At 29.2% G+C, this 22,755-nt stretch overlaps 2 protein-coding genes across 3 annotated transcripts in view; both read left to right on the forward strand.

Moving 5' to 3' along the window:
* The first annotated feature begins 623 nt into the window (after nucleotides 1–623).
* On the forward strand, nucleotides 624–6,252 carry LOC105844225 (uncharacterized). The gene is made up of 2 exons (XM_065807297.1): nucleotides 624–1,025; nucleotides 5,338–6,252. Exons 1-2 carry the CDS (start codon nucleotides 662–664, stop codon nucleotides 6,246–6,248), a joined length of 1,275 nt encoding a protein of 424 aa, XP_065663369.1. The 5' UTR covers nucleotides 624–661; the 3' UTR covers nucleotides 6,249–6,252.
* Nucleotides 6,253–18,387: 12,135 nt separating this feature from the next.
* The window catches only part of LOC101241799 (ion channel TACAN), a 29,566-nt gene continuing 25,198 nt past the window's right edge, over nucleotides 18,388–22,755 (forward strand). For both annotated transcript variants that reach the window (XM_065807298.1, XM_065807299.1), the window contains exon 1: nucleotides 18,388–18,543. In XM_065807298.1, coding sequence (XP_065663370.1) covers nucleotides 18,457–18,543 — 87 coding nt within the window. In that variant the 5' untranslated portion in view covers nucleotides 18,388–18,456. The remainder of the gene's footprint in view (nucleotides 18,544–22,755) is intronic.

The following is a 22,755-nucleotide window of genomic DNA, read 5'->3' on the forward strand; positions in this document are numbered from 1 at the left end:
CGGTGGTGGGAAACAATGTTTTGCACTCCCAGCCAATCGCTGTGGCATATTATGATAGATATTTTGCATATGTCATATTTTCACTCAAATAATGTTTTTGTAGTATTTAAATAACGTAGCTTCTTTAGTTCAAGCAACTAGTAAATCAAGTGTCCTGAGCTAACCGCCGTCCTGGGCTACATGACTTTTCCCTATAAGGCAAAAATATTTTGAAAAAATGTTTTTAGTTAATCTATACCCCCTAGAATCATAGAAACACGCTGCTCTTTTTTTACAAAACTGAGCATTTATTTTCAAATAAAGTTTTAAAAACGTAATTAATATTTTTTTACAACCTTCTTTGTTGAAAATTAGGGAGTTAGCGTTAATACAAAGATTCTCAATCATAGTTTTATTATACTGTTGCTTCAGATTTGAAAAAATTTACAATATAAATAAATCATCTATAACGAATGATATAATTAATGATATATTTTATAATATAAAATAAGTAACTAGTTGTATTTCATTCTTGTGAAAAAAAAATTTTGTTTAAGTTTGTTTGGATAAATATGTTTGGCATCTGCAATAAACATTTTTGTTACTGAGTTTAATTTTAAAACTGGTGATGTTAGGCATGTTTTATGTAGTTATTGTTAAAAAAGACTCCATTTTTTTCATAATGAAAATGATCGCTTTTTTAATTTTAACTTTTTTAACATTTTCGTGCAACTGCTCTTCTTTAGAACGGAATTTGACAAAACAAGATTTGTTTAAAAAATTAGATGATGATCGGACGATTGCACAAGAATTAATAAACTATGTTTACATGAAATATCCATATTATTTAAAAGATTTTATGGACTTTGACGTTAATAAAATTAAAGGTATTTCGGAAGCAAAAGCCCTTCAGACAACTGCACTAGAAGTTAAACGAAAGAAAAGTAACTACACAAGCTACGAACTGCTGCTTACTGAAATAAACAACGACAAACCAAAAAATGTGGAATCAGAACACAAAACTAGTCTGTTTTTATGCTCAAGAGGTTGGAACTTTAAAGTTTTACTATTTATTATTAACCTTAATTACAACGTTTATGTTTATTTTTTAGGGCTAGCAATAAAAAGTTAGAAAACTTTTTCTATTAATATTTTATTATTGCTGCCGTGGTGTAGTGGTTAGAATTCGAGCTTCAGAACTGGAAGTCCGTGGTTTGAAAAAACTTTCTGGTTAAAGGCTCTTCTACGGTGTTCTGTGATAAGATCGTTAGGACTTTTTGGAGTATCGAACAAAAAAATTAAACAAAAATTATTCAGTGAAATATTTTTTTACTATTTTACAAAACTTTTTGAAACTTCTGCATTAAGGATTAGCTGTTAAGTATTTAAATTTCATTTAATATTCTTTATAAATATACATGCAGACTAAAAACAATGGGGAGTCGTGCTTGATTTAAGTGAACCAAGCATTTATTGACATTTTAAGTGAAACCATACAAGCATTTATCAATCCTTGAAAAATTTGTTCAACAAATTTGTTTTGCTAATTTTTTTAGCAGCCGGTAGTATAATTTTTAAAGTACGTGTGCTTTTACTTATCACTTTGTTAGACTTTGTTAGCCATTTGCAGGTGCTATCTTTTGCATAAAAACATAATTTATAAAATTATTTTTTAAAAACATTTTTATGCCCAAAAAGTTCTTATTTCACAATTATTTATTTAATACTGAAAGCTTTCTGACTAGCTTGATCTAGACCTTTATTTAAATTAGAAGCGAATGCTTTAAAACACTTGCTGAACATAGTACAACTAGTAAACGAAGGGGGCTGGTATTTGACCGTGACCAAAGCCAGTTCTACGGATGGGACTGCATAAATGTTGGCTTATTTTTATATATCATATCAGTATGCATTAATATCTATACAGCCTCAGCCATAAGCCCGGCTTTGACTCAGGTCAAATACCAGCCCCGGTCGTTTACTAAGCACAACTAATATTTTGCATGTTATCCCATTTTTTGTTTGAAGATATTTTTTAAACAGACAGCGTTAATTGACATGCATTTAGGCATATCATGTTATTAAAAATTAAATTAAAAATATCTTCAATAATAAGGTTATGATTACCAACAAAATTCAAGTTATTGTTAGTTGTTTACCATGCATTTAATTCTTTTGTTATGTGCTTGTGATTCTCTTTCGTTGATGACTTTTCATGCCATAAAAACAGTTTTTTTTTTGCATATACAGTGCCGTGGCTAGGCTACCCCCTCACATCCCAATTCGCAAGTTTAGGGGCCCTTTTGCAAATGTAAAGATTTTTTGTCTTTTTTTTTTTTTTGGTAATACCTACTGGAAAAATTTTTAAGATTTTTGGGCCTTTATGACAGGTGTTGGGGGAGGAGTCTCGGACCCAGCAATGTGCAAAAAAGCCACGGCAATGTGTGAACATATTTTGTATATATATATATATATATATATATATATATATATATATATATATATATATATATATATATATATATATATATATATATAAATATATTGTTATTATTTAACTTTGATACAGTAAATAAAAACAAAAGCTTATTAAATACACTTAACTAAATGAGCAGCCGTGGCGCAGTGGTAGCGCACTTGTCACAGAAACAAAGGATCCGAGGTTCAAGCCCCACCTCTGGGCAAGATTTGCGACATCGGTTAGGAAGGAGGCGTGAAGTTCCTATTAAATGCTCATCCGCGGTGCTCTGTGATAAGACGGTAAGGACTTCTTGGGGCACCTAAATAAATTAAATAAAAAATAAAAAATACATTTAATAAAATAAAGGTTTTTCTTTAAACACGAAGCAAAAAACTAGTGTTACATCATACTAAAACCATTTAAAAATTAGTCATGCTAGCCATCAGACTAAAAATAGTAATTTACATCAAATTAGTTCAAAATAATTAACTCAGTGTAATCCAAGAATAATCTCCCTTGGTAACTATTGCTATATCAAATATAATTAATTCAAATAGTTGAAAAGTTAATGAGTTAGAACTTAAATAAACATTTTTTGAATTCGTTGTATAATTTTTGTCAATGTTTCACTAAAATTAAAAAATAGAAAAAAATAACTTTATTCACTTATTTAATGGCAGTTTTTTAATGGCACTTATTTAATGGCACCTTTTATATTTTTAACTTTAAAAAACTATTTTTTGCGTTAATAGCGCATAGTTTAAAAAAATATAATTTAGACATGGCATGTCCATGTGTACGTTACTGATTTAACTGAAAAAGTTTAACTAAAAGAAAAAAAAATTAATAATACAACAATTAAAAGTTAAAATTGCCTTTAATTTGTTGTTGTTGTTGTTGTTGTTATTTTTGGTATTGCTTGTTATATGCTTCTCATCATCAAAGTTAAGCTTACTTTGTTTTTAAACTTGATTTGCAAGTTAGAAAACATTTTTTTCATTATATTATTTTTGCAATTTAATTTTCTTTTATACAGTGGGGTGCAGAATTATAACCTCACCTGAAAAGAAAACTATCTTTCAAAGTTTGTTAATCAAATTCTATTTGCAGGTAATTTTTTGAAATAAACTAAATAGTTTACATGAATCTATTTATACTTTAATTAATTCAAATTATAAAGCCATTTAAAACCGTGGTGCACAATTATAACATCGTTATCGAAATTGCATCTAAAGCCATCAAAAAATAGTAGTAAATTCCGCTTTCAAATTAAATTTATTTAATTTTAAAATTATAAAATATATTCTTACAAATGCTATGAGGAATTATACTCTCCAATGAGTAAAAAAGGCGAGATCGAAGCCTACAAGTTATTGCGTTTATCAAACAGGGCAATTGCTTGCAAACTGAGACGCTCACCGCGTTTGATCAATAATTTTGTAAATGATTCAACAAATTATTGCACGAAGCATCGAAGTGGTAGAAAACTTATTCTTACAGCTCGCCAGCAGCGACGAATTGTGTATGCCACTAGTAACCGTACAATCTCCGCAAGACAAATAGGCGCTGATTTGGGATTGAAATGCTCAAGATGGACGGCGAATCGTGCAATTAACAAGTCAGGCATTTTTAGATATGCAAAAAAACGCACATTCTCCAGCACTAATTGAAGCGCACAAACGCATTTGTCTTTAATGGGCCAAGGACGACATGATTTGAAAAAAAAATTGCAAAAAATTGTGTGGTCCGATGAAAAAAAAATTCAATTTTGATGGTCCGGATGGCTTCAATTACTACTGGCATGACATTAGAAAAGAGAAAATATTTTCAAAAAGGGCTATGAAAGGCGGATGAGTAATGATTTGGGGTGCGTACGGTTATTTCGGAAAAACTTTGGCTTTATTACTACTAAGCTAAATACTAAAGGATATAGAAATTTGTTGAATGATCATTTGAAGGATATTTTGCAAAAATTTGGTAACACCAATTAAATTTTCAAGCAAAATAATGCTCCAATTCATCGAGTCAAATATCTCACGGTTTACCAACAAGAAAATTAAATTATTAGAATGGACAGCGCTCTCACCTGATTTAAATCCCATTGAAAACGTTTGGGGCATCTTAACAAGACGTGTTTATGCAGAAGGGAAACAATATTCGAATGTCAATGAATTGAAAAAGGCAATTGAACATGTTTGGAAAAACATATCTCTTGCAGATCTTAGAAAACATTCGGAAAATATGCCAAATTGAATATTTGAAGTTATTCAGAATGGTGGCAATAAATCAAAGTAAAGTTCAGATTGCAATACAAAACATTATAGAACTTTGTCGAGTAAAATTGAAATGAGGTTATAATTTTGCACCATCATTTTTCTAAAATTTTCATGTCAATTAATGAAATGAAACCCAGATTCTATTACAAATGAAATATTAATCAAGTAAGATATTTAGCGATTGAATAATTTAAAACTAATTATTTAATTATTCGCGAGATCTTAAATTTTTGGTGAGGTTATAAATTTGCACCGCAATTTATCTAATCATTTAAAAAAAAAAAAGTTTTGATACAACTAAAAACAATTCTTTGAAATAAAAATATTTTTTAAATTAAAATTTTGTATCATTTTATTCAAATAAAAATTCTCTAGAACATGATCAAAAATGTTTTCAAAAAGTTTATTTAATAATTTTTTATTAAAAAAAAAAATTTATAACTATTTTATTATATCCTACAATTTTATTCTACCCCTGTTATATTCTATACGATCAAATTTCGAATTTTTTGTTATGCAAATTATGAATTCTGCTTTAAGTCTAAATTATGCAAATACTACTTAAGTTTATTTTATAATACGATAATTCCGTGGAGTTATATAAACAATTATGTATTGTAGCAATTCGATATGGAAATAACAATCCTCGTTACATTGAATACCGAGAAGGTGAACCAGAATCAAGTATAATAATTCTTTCTTCGCACGACGGACACTTGCGTCCCAAATATATGCCAGACCGCGATGCTGGATGTTGGATAGACAATAAGTGCGTATACAATCACAATTGTGAAAAGAAAAAAAAGTATACTAAAAATTTTGAAAAATGTGGTATGAAAGATTTTAATGATAATTTTTCCACCGACATTATTGACGCTTTAGAAAAACATATTGCAAGTGTTACTGGATACCGCCCTCATGTTGTAGTTAACCATTTACACCGATCTAAACTAGATGTTAACAGAGAAATTGATGCTGCTGCATTTGGAGTTCCCGATGCAGAACAAGCTTGGAAGGACTTTCATAACTTTGTCAGAAGAGCAAAAAAAAGTTTGAATGGAAGAAGAGGAATTATCTTTGATTTACATGGTAATGATGTTTCAGACGGGTTTATCATGCTTGGATACGGGTTACAACGTTCAGAAATGGAAGATGAAAATTTATCTGCAAATACATCATCAATTCAAAGTTTAGCTGAAAATGTTAAAGTACCATTTGAACAGTTAGTTAGAGGCGAGCTAAGTTTAGGATTTTATCTGTCTGAAAAAGGTTACTTAGTTATTCCTTCGCCTAAAATACGCCGTCCTCGTGGAAGACACTACTATCGTGGAAGCTATTCTATATTAGAGCATGGTTCAAACAAAAATATTAATGGTGGTAATATAGATGCAATTCAAATCGAAGTTCATTCAAAATATAGAAATGACTACGATTTTGAAAAATTTGCAGAAGATTTAGCATTTGCTATTAAAACATTTTATGATAACAACTATAAACTTCATATGGAAGAAATTGTTAAAGATTCTCACTAATGTGTATATATAAATATATATATATATATATATATATATATATATATATATATATATATATATATATATATATATATATATATATTAGGGTGTCCAACGCACTATACTTTCAAAAATTGATCTGTCCCTATTCTTAAAACTTTATATTGGTTCTCATAAGAATCTTTTCAAAATTGAATAAGATTTAGGGGGGCCACCTCAAGTCTGAGACGAGACCCTAAACAGAAGGAGAAAAAGTTTTTCAAATGTATGTCATGTTGGGTCTCAAAAGAAGCGAAACTTTATAAAAATTTCAAAAATAGTTATCATTTTTTTTTTTAAAATACCTTAAAAAAAATTTCGACAAAAACCATGAAAAAATGTTTTTTTTTAATTTTTTGTTAAAAAATAATAATTTTTGTGCAATAAAACTTAAAATAATTATTCTTGTGTAGAATTTTTTTTAAATAAAAAATAAAAGTTTTAAGAATAGGGACAGATCAATTTTTGAATGTATGGGGCGTTGGATGTACTCTTATAAATATATATATATATACATATATATATATATATATATATATATATATATATATATATATATATATATATATATATATATATATATATATATATGTATATATCTATACATATATACATATATATATATATATATATATATATATATATATATATATATATATATATATATATATATATATATATATATAAAAAGAATAAAAATATATTCATTACTTAAAACTCATGGTTTTCAATACTTTGTTAACTTATTTGTAATAATAGAAAAATAGTTTCATTAATCATCTTGTTTTGACAGAGCAGTTTGTAAATCAGATTTTAATCTTAAATTTTGCATTATGTGTATAGTTATATAAATACTATGCTGCTAAGGGTTTGCAATAAATATATATAGTTAAATTGTTATTAGAAATTTAACTATATATAGTTACAGTTAATCCATAGCAAAAGATTGAAGCTCTTGACCTCTATTAATGTTTATATAATGACATACATTTAGTGTAAAGCTTTACAAACCAATATTAATGTTTATACAATTACATACATTTAGTGTAAAGCTTTACAAACCAATATTAATGTTTATACAATTACATACATTTAGTGTAATTTTACAAACGTACTCTGTTAAAAAGTTTATAAGTATCTTTTTATTCTAGCATTGTTTTAAAATTGAGCAAACTTGAGTCATAAATATCCTTACGTAAAACATTTGCTAATCGAAAAACTTACAGTTCAGTTTTTCAAAATATATTGTTGTTGTTCTTAAATCATTAACGTGATTTAAGAACAACAACAATACAGACCATCTAGTAAAGATGGAGGAGGGTAATTTTTAGGATTTATTGATTCGGTGGATTCAGACCATCCCGTGTAATTTTTTGATTTGGTAAATCCAGAAAAATTGAGGGCGGGGTGAGGGCAATTTTCAGGTTTAAATCATAAAACTTTTTTAGTTAGTCTTTTTTTTATATTAGTCTTTCACTTATTCTATGTAGCTTTGAAACTACTATGTAACTGTGAAACGACTAGTTGATATCCCAACAATCCAGTTATTTTTTACACCACACAAACTTATCAAAGTTTCTTATCAATTTTAGACAGCCTCCCTAATTTACTTCGGTTTTCAAACAATATTCTTTGTTAAATCTACAAATTTATAAAAAAAACTATTTTCAAAATATCTAAGGGGGGCAATTGCCCTCATTACCCCCTCCCTATGGATGCTCCCTTGGAGTGGGACAAAAAGGTACATGGGACACAATTAAACATTCTAAATGTGGAGGCATCTTAAGAGTTTTGACACTCACTTTCATATCGTAAAACAGTTATTGCTAGAGCTATGTTTTGACAAAAAAATATTATATTACATAATATCATTAGGCCTGTAAGGCCTGGGGTCAAAATTGTATTTTTTTGATGACAAAGTATTTTACAAGTTTTTAAAGTTGCTAAGTTTTAAGGTATGTTGTTCAATGTATCTATCGGTAAGTAACACTATTTTGTAAACTACAATCCATAGGCTTTTTTCTTCATTAAACAAAACTAATAAAATACTAAAAATAATGCAGTTTTATACTAAAAATAATGCAATTTTTTTCTATTAGCAAGTAGTGGGTAACTTGATACAGCAATTGTGGGGGGCCCTAAAACTGTAGAACAGGACTCCATTGCGTCATTAACAATTCTAAGAATCATTTCTTTTAAGTTTACCGTCAATTTTTGAGAGACTTGAAAAATATAATGCTAGGAGATCCAATTTCAATACAAAGCCATTATTTATTGAGGCTTAAAAATGACATTTAGAACAATATCTGGATTTCTGAAATGTGATTTAAACCATTGCATGCATTATTTGGGTTATAATTGTTAACGTGTTTGTCTTTCAAATAAACAACTGCTTTTTCTCTAATTTTATTACTTTTTATCTACTTTTTTAATGATAACCATTGTTTTAATGATAATCAAGATACCCCATGGGTGTCTTGTATCAACCCATGGATGCCTTGCAATCATAATTTTATAATGTTTTAATCTTTAATATCTTATTAGCTTAAAAAAAAAAGAAGTGGTTTATGCCCTACACTTGAATTGTGCTGCCCTAAGCACGGGCAATTTTAAGACTATGTGTGGGGTATGTGGTACCCTCTTCCCCTACAAAGTAGGCTATTTTCAACTTATAGTCGGGTTTTTTAAGGAATATAATCGGCTAGTTGGCTTTTGACTCATTTCAGTCAGCAGATTTTTAGTTTTAAGTAAAAAAATTCATGAGAAACGTGTCAGAGTTGGTTCAATCTTATGATTTAGATGGGAGGAATAGAGAGTCTTGTTTTTGAAAATTTGAACAAAATTTGTTGGTTGATCACAAAAAAGATAATTTTCACCAAATATTTGATAAAATTGTTATTAATGTGCAGAAAGTTTATCACTAAAAAAAAAAATATTTTTTTGATATAGTATACCTCAAGGTTCTATTCTTGGTCCTGTATTGTTTCTTACCAACATTAATGATCCTCCTGACAATCTTAGATCTAAAGTGGCTCTTTTTACTGACGACTCAACCTTATACTTCTGTTTTGACAAAAAGTCTTCCCTATTCGATTGCTTAGAACAGCAGTGGTTTGGAAACTTTAATTCCAACAAACGCAATTATTTACTGTAAACAACTATTGGAATATTGTTAACATTCCTATATTAATGAACGGCAACTCTCTCTCTGAGTTCTCTTCTTTACGTCTTCTTGGATTATCGTTCACTACTAACGTTTCATGGAAACCATAAATAAAATCAATTGCAAACTTAGCATCTGCTAAGGTTTTTTTTATCGAGCTCGTCATTATCTTACTTCTGATTCCATTTTCTACTTCTACAAATTTCCTATTTGCCGCTGTATGGAATACTGTTGCCATATTTAGGCAGATTCTTCTAATGATATTCTTTATCTTCTAGACAAGGTTTAAAAACGCATCATAAACGTATTTGGACCTGCTCTATCTGCCAAGCTTGAGCCCTTCACTCATTGTAAAATTGCATTCCTTTATCTTTTCCACAAATATTATCATAATTGCTCCTCAAAAGAGTTATCATCTCTAGTTCCATCAATTAAAACTCGTTCTCGCTGGACTCGTCACTCAGCAATGTTTCATCCTTTCAATGTACCTATCCCTGCATCCTTTAAAAACTTTAATTCATCTAGTTTATTTTCACCACATTTCAATGCTTTGGAACTCTCTTCCGTATTTATGTTTTCCCAACTTATACAACCTTTGACTTCTTATATAAATTCTTTTATAAACCGTTTCCTTGCTCTTTAATACTATTCTTTGTTTTCTTGTAACTCTCAACTTAAAAGTATTGTTTGCAGTCTTGTTGAGAGTGAGTTTTTATATAAAATAAAAAAATTGTATAAAATGATTTATACTTAGCATCAAACATTCTGATTGTTATATTACTTGAATAATTTTTTTTCCAATAACGAAATAAAACTTTTCTTTATATTATTCGATGAAGATTTATTCAAAATAAATGAATTGAATCTTATAGAATGTACATAAAACTATATTTATTTTATTTTACAAATCTTGTAACAGTTTTTCTAAAATCACCCAAGCGCTTGAAGCGCAGTAAAATAATTATTCAAAGTAATTTCTGGTTAATTTTCTAAAAAGAAATTTAGATAAAAACCTCTTTAAACCTCATATAAAATGTATTGAAAAAAAAATCTCAAGAAATATTTCCATGTTATATAGAACTAAACCATTTCTTAATACTTGAAAAAAAATGTTTGAAGAAATTTTACTTTTCGTTTATTCATAGTTTTATCTAAACTGTAATATATTGTATGGGATAGTACAAATTACGGAAAGCTTAAACAACTCTATAATAAACAAAAACATATCACCAGGATTAAACATGGTGAACACTTAACTGCTCACTGCAAACCTTTCTTAAGGGGGCTTTTAGCCTTTAATGTCTATAAACTTGTTATTATTGTTCTTACGCTATTGTCGCTATTTCTATTCTTGTTTCTTAATACAAAATAACTCTGATATAAAATATATATTAAAAAAAAGAAAAAATTATATAGATTTCCTAAAAAATAGTTATTAAGACTATACATTTCTCAATTGTTGCATTTTATTTATATTTAATAATTTTTTTATATAATTTTGAACTTATAATACTTAAAGTTATAATACTTTTCATATTATTGTAAGTCTTTAATTTATTGCGTTATATTTCAACACTTGTACACACTAAAAAAAAAAAAAGGTTGAAATTTCTACCTTAGGGTAGGATATGTGATATACCCTTAGTAAGATATAATTTTCTACTTTTTATGGTAAAAAATTATATTAAAAACAACGATTTTTCATACAATTTCTACCTTAAGGGGAAAAATCTCTAAAAAAATTATTTCCTAAAGTAAAGCATTATCAAAGTTATTACATATTCCAAATAAAAGTACACTAAATGTTAAGAAGATCTATAATGAAAAATGGTACTCCGTTGCCATGGCAACACGGTAACTAAGGAAAAATGTCAAACTTGTTCCTTCACCCTGGCAAAGATTGCAATCAATTAGAATGATACTTTTAGCTGATTTTTTTCCAATTTCTAGTTAAAATATAGAACTATATAATAAGTTGACAGTTTTTGCAAACAACTTTTCTGTCAGGTGGTAGGCCTGTTAAATTTTGACAAATAATTTAAGCACAAAAATGATTAACGTTTTCTTTAATTTTTTCAGTTTAAAAAACGTTTTTAAAAAGTTGTTTGTTCGTTGCATACATCTTTATGAAAGGAATACTCCCTAAAAATCTCATTAAAATTGGTCAAGCGGTTCTCAAGATATTTCTGCCAGGAGATTAAAAACACGCGTTCTGAGAAAAATGCCAAATAAGTTAAACTTGGGATGAAAAATATTATAAAATAACAAAAATACAAAAAATATAGTATAAAAAAAGCATATTGATAGTATTTTTTCATCATGAACACGAGCCCCATACATATTCCCTTCTTTCTGTTCGAATTTGTCAGATTTTTTATGCTTGCGGGTTTTTAAAATCTTCCTTTGTTTCTTGATGGTGTCTTGATTTTTATACTCCAACATCCTAACTCTTCTCTGGTTCAAGTAATTGCATCCAAAAATGATATACTGCTCTGGTATCATATTAAGTCTTTCAAATATAAGAGTACTAGACTTTAATCCTATATTAAAGGCACCAATAACATTATAGTGTTCGAGTTTCAATTGCGTGAGCAAAACATACTTTGACTTAGGTATTCTGTACCATATCATTGCATTAAAACTTTCATTTTGGTTCTGTGTTCTTCCATGAAGTAAACGATTTAAGGTTGCAACAGTTTTGCCTTATGCAAATACCAAAATAATTTTGCAATCAATTGTAGCATTTGTTAAACCGCCTTTACCATATAAGCCCTTGACTTGTTTTTTCAATTATCTACAACAAGATCTAATGCGCTTTTGAAAATGTCCAATACAATCTAGTTTATTACTTCAACACCCCTGTAGGTGTTTTTGACAGTAGTGTAGCTTTTGCTATCACTATCACCCAAGTACTTTGTGTACGGTAAATTAAATTTCTGTAAATAGCGATTAAATATCTTTATTGCCCAAGCTGTTTCCATTCCACCGGCTGATCCTTCATAGTTTTTATTGCAAATGTGTGTTTTTTTTTCTGCTGCTGCTTGCTGCTGCTTTGAATTAACAACATCTTAATTTTTGTCTCATATTTTACATTTTATAGATAATGCTTCAACATCTAAAACCTTCCCATTTTTAATTGATAATGCTGTGGTCACCCACACTGTGTAAACTATATCCCCTTTTAGGCCATTTTCCATCAACAGAAACTCCCGTATCTACAATCTCATTAGGAGATTTGTCTTCTCTGAGTTCTTGTACAGCTTCATTTATAGTCTCAATAGCAACAGTTTGTGCTGCAGTTGTCAATTTTTGAACAATAACATATATAGCTTTTATTGCATAATCCGTTTGGAATATTCATAAAAGCGTTAAGCCGATTTAGACCAGTTTGGCCTTGACCAATTGTTCTCATGACATACACTAACCTTACATTAATATCAAATCCTGCTACATTTTTTGATGTGTCAAAGTCTAATTTGAAACCACAAACATAATTTAAAGATAAATTTGATGCATAATCCTTGCAAGACTTTTTATTTTCATTCTAGACAACTGTGATGGTCGCAAACATTCTGGACACCCAAGTTTATTAAAAATGGAAGCAAGAATTTCTATATCAATAAAACTGTAGCCACTGACACATTTTGAGTTTCTACTTGGTACCATTACTTGCTTTTTTTTTGTTTTGATGCACTTTCAAATACACTTTTACTTTCAATATTTGCAGAGTCTACCATATTTACATCATTTCTATTAATATTATTTACACCAATATTTACATATTTTTCTGGCTTTCTTAAACCAGAAAGTGTACATTTTCGAAGTGTACGTTTTCGAAGACGTTTAGTAGAAAATTTAACTCATATTCTGTTTTAGACTTGTCTATTTTTATTTAACTATGTAGAAAGCTTGAGTTAGTTGTTTAGAAGCTTAAAAAGATGACTAGTTTTAACATAATTTATCAAATGTGTGGTTTTGAAATATGGCTTTAGAGATAGTGGAAAGCATTTCTAACTAAACTGCAAAATAATCCGGAAAAAAAACTAGACAAGATATGTTTTATTGATAATTTTTCTGTAACTAGGGGCGTTGCTAGTTAATTTTGAACATAGATGGTAGTACAAAAATGTCATTTATTAATATAAAAAAAGTGATTTTTGAACTAGGTTTTCACAGTTTAATTTCTTTATAAATTTACTTTTAAATTATCTGAAAAAAAAATATTTTTTAGAGGTTTTTCCCCTTAAAGATATAATTTTCTACCTTATTTTATTTTTTTATTCATTTATTTAACTATAAAATTAAAAAAATATTACAGATTTATTTATAATTTTATAAAATTAGGTTCAGTGTCACTCGCAAAGTCTACTATAGTGTAGTATAGTAAACTAGTCATTGGGGGGACACCTTAATAAAGTAAACAAAGCAAAAAAGCAAAGTAACAAACAACAAAAAGGTGATAGAAGAACAGAAGGGTGATAGAAAATAAAGATAAAACAAAAAGATATACTTTAAAAAGATATATTATAATTAGACAAAAAAAAAAAAAAAAAATGTTGGAGAGAGTCGCCTTAATTGAAACACTTTAGAAATAAATATTTATTACCCAAAGATGGCTTAACTATGAAAACATATATGAATTGATTAAAACAAACAGACAACCCTACCACACTTTTAACCATAATTTGATTTAAATAATTGCACTGTAATTGGAAATAAATTTGCTTTTGCAAAGATATGTTTCAACCAAGGCAACTAGTTCCCTAAATCGAAACTCTTTGATTTTTTAATCAGAACAGGTTGTTTCTTTAAAATAAAAAAAACATAGTAAAATCAACATAAATTGATTAAAGATGATTTTTATTTTTACAGCAAAAAGTTAAACAGTTTATTCAAAACTTATCATAGATTAATATTACCCGGCAAATTGAAATTCTGCAACAAAAAGTTGTATAAAAGCTTCAACTGCAATGACGTTCTCTTAATTTATTATTTATAAAATCAATAAATAAATAGAAATGTTCCACTGATGAGTTTCGTAATCAATCGCGTCTAGTAATATTTTCGTGAGTTTCATTCAAATGTGCGGAATGAGCGATTGGAATACATGGCTTCTGATTGCCAATATGCAATAACATGGACTTCAAACTCCTCTTGGATGAATCAATGAAAAGGCGCCAATCACGGGGCGAATGCACTTGGGATAAATTTTCGAAAAGACCATTGGCATTATTGCAGTAGCAGAAGGGTCCATCAATGGTGAAAAACCTAGATAAATCGTTGTTGCGCTTTCGAAAGTGGGATACTTTGACACCAACTGCTAACAAAGTCTTTTCTTTCAGTCTTGACGCTAAAAGTTCAGCTTTTTCCTTGGAAAGGGACAAGTCTCTAACCAAATCATTTAGTTCACCTTGTGTGAAAACTTTGGGCTCTTCGCCGTCAATATCTGGATCAAAGTCAACATCAGTCGCATCTTGACGTTCAACATCAACAACACATTCGTCTTCAACAGAGTTTAATCCATCAGCTGGTGGTACTGGAATGAGCAGGATGCTGTCATGAGGAACAGACCTCATGACCGAATCCAAATTCGGGTACACAATTTGGTGCTTATTTTTCCACGAAAATCCAGCAGTATTAACAGCGCGAAAATAGCAGTCATTGTAATGATCTTTTGGTCCCCTCCAAACCATCGGTATAGCAAATCGAAAAGAAGACCTTCATTTGTTGATCCAATCTTGTATCTATAACAAGCCACATGTGGTGCCCAAGTTTTATCTTGATCTCCCAAAGGACAACCAAAATACAGCTTGTAATTTTTCGAGATTTTTGGAGTGATTTTCTTTTGCTGCCTTGACAATGTAAATTGCCCACAAATGTAGCAAAAGGCGTCTGGTGAATTTTTGCAATTTCTGGGCATTATATAAGTTAATTTTATTGAAATAATTACCCTAAAAATAAAGAAACATAAGTATATTTCACACTGAAACTATATATTAGTGCAAAAAACACACATACATTATCTCAAGATTCAGACATGCTGGAGAAAAACTAAACACAGATTTGGAATCAGCGTGAAAAACTACATCTAGTAAGCCTAAAATTAAAGCTGGTGCAAATTCATTGTTGGCCAGGGTTGTATGTGTTCCAATTAAGGCAACTCTCCCCTACATAAAAAGACAAAATAACAACGTAAACGCTACTTAATCATAAAACTGTTTATGTCTTCTTGTTGCTCCTGCTCTTTTACATATTAGCACAATATATTTTGTTGCTAATGATAATATAAAGGAAAATAACTTTTTAAAAAAAATTATTTATTTATTTTCTTTTTTTTTAGGTATCCCAAGAAGACCTGAAGGTCTTGTTACAGAGCACCGCTGAAGGGCACTTAACTAGAAAGTTCACGCCTCCTTCCATACTGATGAAGCAAATTATGCCCAGAGCTCGCTTTGAATCCTGAATGATCTTTTGTTTCTAAATCAAGCGCTCTTACCACTGCACCGCGGTTTCGGGATTTTTAAAAAAGGAATAAAAAGTTCAATTACACAAAGTGAAGTAAAAGATTTTCATGGGTGCCATAAAATTAGAGATCAGAAAAAGATAGATTGTAAAAAAACAAAAAATCAAGGAAAAACCAAAAAGGACAACTTTTTTAAAAGAACTTTTTACTCTTTGGACTATTTTTAAGTTATTTTAAACGATGCTATTTTTATTTTATTTTGTTAATATTTTATGATATTTTGAAGATATTTTTTTTATTTTTATGATATTATGTTGTTATATTTCTTTTAGTTACCCAATATTTTATTGACAAATAACATTTTTTTTGTAATATAAAATGTGACTGTATTACTTATATAAATTTATTGATAATATGTATATTGTATTTTTTTTAATTGTTGTTTTTCATCAAAGTATCATTGTATTTTCATCAAAGTATCATGTTGTTTTTCATGAAAGTATCATAAATGTGTATATTGTATTTTTTTTAATTGTTGTTTTTTTTATCAAACTTTTTTTGTTAAGCTTTTAATTTCAAAAACTTTAAGCAACAAAGTTTTATTATAGCGAGTTACTATAGTTACTGTGGCTCCTTTTACCAAATGATTTATTTTCATAAATTTATGAAACATTTCATTTATACGAATACACGAGTTTATAGTCTTAATTCCGTTACGTAAATTATCACAAAATCGTTTAGCTTACTAAATATTTTGAACTTAAGTTTCGTGATAAATTTGGTTTGGTAAGATATTTAGCGTTAAACAAATTTTATATCAAAGATTTTATATCAAAGTAATATCAATATGTAATATCATAATATCATATTCCGCTTTTCAAATTTTTTCTCAAATCTTCTAAAATTCTAGAAATGCTTACTTTTCTAAATAATTTTGAGATAATTTGCGGAACAAAACTGAGACTATAAATCCGCGTATCGTGGTGATTTTAATTCTATTATAGTTTTTAAGCTAAAATTTTCAAAGAACATTCGAAATAGATTGTTTCATGGAGGAAAACTAAAAGTTGCATAAAATTATTTGTATTATGGGTAAATGACTTGAGTAAAGTTTGAAGCCGCAGCGCAATGGTTAGAGAACTGGCTCACAACCAAGAGGTTTGTAGTTCAACACCGGCTCTAGCACAATATACAACGTTGGTAAGGAAGAAGACGTGAATTTCCTAGGTTAATACTCATACGCGTTACTCTGTGATAAAACCTTAAGGAATTTTGGAAGCACCTTAATAATCACAAAAAAATAAAAAACAAAAAAGTTCACATTTATATTCAAAAATGTAAAACAAAAGTGGTTGGTTTTAAAAAAACGCTAACAGACATATCAAATATATATTTCTATTTTTTCATACTTATTAAATCCATATAGTGTTGCTAAATAACGTTAGAAAGTTTCGTTAAAAAAAAAAAAATTAACTAATCCGGTGGGCGATGCGGATTAACATCCCAAAAAGAAAAGTTTTAGTTAAAACATTTTAAATACCCAGAAAATCTAATTTGAAAGAATTAATCCCAGCGGTTAAAATATTTAAAAAAATGGATTACCCAGGAGCTCAACTTTTTCAAACCCCCATTGAAACAAATTACCCCTTTTTTTTTGCCTGTGGCGACTTCGAAACTGCCGGATTGTGACAGCTTAACTTTGGAAATTATCCGTAGTTTTATACTTTTTATAAAAGTACTTTGAGAGTCAAGCCGACTTGTGACCTTCAATGTTTTATATAAATCTAATAATTAGATAATAACTTTATAAATAAAAGTTTGAAAATGATCAAAGATTGAAAAATATTACTTTTATATTATGCTTTGTAACACCCAGACGTCCTTGAGACGTCTATATCGTACAGATATCCGTAGGATGTCTATACAACATCTTATAAACGTCAAAAGTCCTTAAAATGTCTAGCAGACATTTTGGATAATAAGTAATCTGCCAAATAAAATCAATAGTTTAGAGACTTGAGTCTTGTGCACTTTTTTTTACTTATGTAGTAAACGCTTTACCAATAAAAAAAGTGACCTGCCATATTCTCATATGTAATCTGCCAAATAATTCACATGTTAGAATGAGGTTATTCGGATTTCCGCAAGTTTAAGTACAATGTATCACGTTTGATTGAAGATCGATGATAAAATGAACATATCATCAATAGTTTTATGTTATTTATTAACAATATATCCTTTTGACCTTGAATCAAACATGAAACATTGTGTTTATACTGATTCTTTTTATCGTTGAGTTTTGATATGGAGTGTATCGTTTTTCATAGCATATTTGGTGGATCACAATACAATAATTCTAAAATTTAATTTTCCGAATTATTTGGCAGATCACTTATGAGAATTCAGCTGATCTTATTATCCGCTGAATCGTTTGCACAATATAAATAACATGTTCAGCTAATCTGTTCTGCTCTGCCGATTGTACCTACCCATTAGACGCTATACTCCCGGTAGACGACTTAAGTAAACAGTGCAAGTTGTTTCTCGAATTTGTGTATAGCATGGCAGCCTCAATAAGAGAGCTTCATAATCTGGAAGATTGGGAGAAAGAATGGAATAATTTTGAAAATACTTTAACTAAGTTAAAAGTAAGATTATTTGCGATTTTTATTATTTATACTTGATGTGTTTTGTCAAGGGAATCATTTGATCCTTTGATTCGTATTCCCATTCGATCCGTACCTCACAAAAATCCAAACGGTTCCATAGACCATAAAGTTCCAAAAGTCCATTTCAAAGAAAAGTAAGCCACTAAGTTTTATAGAGATCTAAAATTTGGTACTGATTATATCATAAATTTCTTTAACTAATTTTGGACATACCTAAGCAGAGTAGTTACAATTGCTTTTGTTTTCTGGTAGTAGCCATGTAGTTATAATAGTTATAGGTAAATCTGCAGTTAAGCGGTCTAAAATAATTTTATTTTTTCGCTTGTTGCACTCACATATGTAAACTTAATCAAAGTGGTGACTTTTTAATATAAAAATAAGGAATATTATTTGGCTTCAGTACATAATTGACTATCTTATAGCCTCCTGCTACTAGGGAGTGCTGCTACATTGACTATCTTAAAGCCTGCTGTTACAAGGAAGTTACATCGACGGAGGGTTTGACATGGGGCAGCAATATTTTTTCTTTTATTATTTCATTTATTATTCCTAATGATTAAAAAGTCTCCTCTGACGAGAGTGCAACAAGCAAAAAAACAAAATTAGTTTTGGCCACTTAACTGCAGATTTAACATATTATAACTAACTTTAACAAATTAGTTAAAACTACATTAAAATGCATAACTACTTCCTGAAAAACCTGAAACAACGAAATATGGAAAATCTAAATTAATACAGGGTGCTATTTATATGATCAGTATTTTTATTTTAAAAAATGGTAATTTTAGACCTGTAAAATAAATTAACTACCTGTTATTTGATTAAATAGTAAATTAAATAAAAAACGCCAGTAATTTTTTTTATGAGCAAAAAGTATTAACATGTTTTTTTAAGAAAAAAGTTAATATAGAAGACCTGAAAAAGTTTAAAAACATAAAAATTAATTTTCTTGAAATTGGTAGATTGCCTGCCCAAACCAAAAACCCCAGTTGATGTGTGTACACTACCTGCATGTTCTACAGAGTTATGTCAGTCAATTTATGTACACCCCATGCATGTTTTGCTTATTTAAGTCAGTCAATTTAGGTTAAGGTTCTTTTCATAGTACCTTGCAAATAACTTAACTTATAAGCTTCTTTTTTTATACTACTTTGTAAACTTCAGTTGACATTTTAATTTCTTTTTTTTTTCTTTTCACTTTCTGCTATATGTACAATTTTTTTCAAACTTACCTCTATAACTTTGTTCTCTTATAAGTTTCCAATTGAAACTGTTACTTCCATATCTATCAGCAAAACAATTCTCCAGAAAACAGAAGTCTGTTTATTACTGCTAGAAACCATTGTAAAAAAGTTTTGTCTAACGCCAAAGCCCGCTATTCTCAGATCATGAAATCTCATTTCAAAAATAAGGCTCTCATGACTTCTGGAGAATCTTTAATAGTATTAACAATAAGGGCAAATCTTTAATTTCACCTCTCTTGTATGTTTCAGACTTTTTCACTAGGGCATCCAATACAGGACCAAAAATGGAATACCGATTTTTCAGTATTAGGTTAAGTGAAAACCGAAATATCGGTATAAATACCGGTATTTACAATTACTAAAAAAAAAATTAAGTAAAACCCAAAGCAACAATTTAACGGTTCCAAAACTTTATTTTTTAAGTTAAAATAATATTTATAATTAATTAATTTGAAACAAAAAACATAAAAAAGTTATTTATTATTAAAAAAGGCCCGCAAAAAACATAAATTATTTAAAGTTTCGTCATTTAAAGATGATCTAATTTTCGTACATAACATTCCCGATGAAGAGAAAGCCCGTTAAGAAGCTTAACGGGCTTTCTCTTGCTCGTTGGGGGAATAGTTAAAATATAATCGTAGACCAACGTCAAGTTGGTACCACGTGTACCGTCTTCCTCAAATATAGAAAGTTCTTTTCGTACCATTTTAGTCAAATCGTTAATATTTCGCTTTGTTTTTGGTACTGTTTTCATTTTCATCTCATTATTTATGGCGATGTCTGGCTGCTCCTTTAATGTCAAGCTCAAAGGTTCATCTTATGGTATCTTCGTCATCATCTGTATCTGTAGGGAATTTTGTAGTTTCAGTTTGTACGAATGAGAGCTGCTGGATAAGGTGCACAATTAAATTTACAAGCAGTAATTTAAAGCAGTTTTAGTTAGCCGATCAAATATGATATCTGAACCAAAATTATTTTGGGCTTGATCTCCTTTATGAAGATATTGTATGAGATAAGATAAATTTGTGCGTCTTTCTTTTATTCTTTTAATTAAGGAGGTCTTCATTTTTTTACTTAATGGTCCTACGCCTAAATTTTGCAGCATGAATGCCAGGGTAGCATCAGCTGATAGTAGATTAGCGTCTCTCCGACATAAAGCCTCTACAGCCAATTTCACTGGTAAAAACATAGAAACTGTTGATAATATTAATTCTAATTCAGATTCCATAAAATTAATACTCGAGTTTAAGTCAATCAGGGCTTTTTGAATAGGATTTTTTAGTTTATAAAAACGCTCTAGCATAAAATGTAAGCTGTTCCATCTGGTCTTATTATCTAATATTAATGACAGGTTATTACCCTGTTCAGTTTTTACATAAACTCTGAACAGCTTTACAACTTTTCTAACTTTGCTTATCAATGGAGCCAAATTATTTGCAAGTTCATTTGAATTTGGTGAGCTCTGAAAAATCTTTAGTCCGTCTAAATGGTCTTCATTATATTCATCGGAAATCTCACCAGCACTATCTTCATCAAATTCAAAATAATCACCTGTCGATTCCACAAGTGTTATTTTATACAAGACGTCAACCATAGCCAAATGGATTCCATGGGTTAGACAAAGTTGTTGGTCGATGGACATTAATCGGCCTACTTTCTTCATAACCGAAGCACCATCTGTGGTAATACATACAATATCGCAATCAATTTTTAAGTTGTGTTCTTTCAGTGTGTTTTCAATTAACTTTCTGCTGGAAAATGTCAATTAACTCTTGCTAAACTCAAATTCCAAAATCTATTTGGAGAATGAACATTAATGTTCAAATAATGTCTATTTTTTACCAAAGTCCACTCGTCAAACGTAAAACTAAATCGATTTCCTTGACGTTGAAGTTCAGATAATTCTTCTATTATTGAATTTCAAATTTTAGTAGCATATTTCAAAACTATTTGGCGAATGGATTCAGATGATTTTGGCTAATCAAAACCTCAAGCTACCAGCGATTTTCTTAGCTCATTAGATGTTATAAAAACTCTGAATGGCAAGCCATCGGTGGCCATCATTTTAGCTAAAACATTTGGCAGTGTATCTTCGTCTTCTTTTTTCATATATAAAGTTGTAATTTTATTTCTGGGCCTAATGAGTTGCAAATCAGGCGTAGTCGAAACAGTAGCAGTAGATGGCAAAGTTGAAATTTCAACTTGATAACATTTCAATAAATTTATTTGGTGAGAAGTTCTTAAATGTGTATGGAGTCCACTAGTCGAGCCATCAGAGGTCTTCATTTCTCTAGCACTTTTTTTACATTTTGCTGCTGCTCCAGACTTTTCGCGCAAAAAGTAATTCCACACAGAGATTTTGTCCTGAAGTCCTTTTTTAAAATCTTCAAATACATTTGGTTTATCAGCCATGGCAGCACATTTTTGAATACTATAATTTGCAAAATATGAAAAATAATATTGAAATACAAAATAAATAAATATTAAAAACTTATAAAAATGAAGATAAAGATATGAACTTATATGAATTTAATATAATTATATGAATTACATATTGAATTATATGAACTTTTCCTATAATTATATTTTATTTTGTTAAATGTGTTATACTTTAAACTGACTGCGAATCATAAACAAAAATAATATAAACTACACATATATATACACATCATTTTGCAATAGCAGTTCCCAAGCAGTCTTAAAAAGCGTGCTTATACAAGCCTATATGTCATTACTTCCAAAATCGTTTTCTATTTTGAGAAATCGTTATTTTAAGCACGTGCAAACCAGTGATTACAAAATATCAAATATCAGACGAGATTTAAAGCACGAAAAAAAATATAACACCTCCATATTATATGAGTAAAAAAACATAACTAAACCTGTAATAGAGATGTAGTTATGCCTTTATATTATATAGAGATGTTTTTAGGTTTTTTTATCTTGC

Source organism: Hydra vulgaris, chromosome 10, assembly GCF_038396675.1.
Source record: "Hydra vulgaris chromosome 10, alternate assembly HydraT2T_AEP".
In the NCBI taxonomy this organism is placed as follows: Eukaryota; Metazoa; Cnidaria; class Hydrozoa; order Anthoathecata; family Hydridae; genus Hydra; species Hydra vulgaris.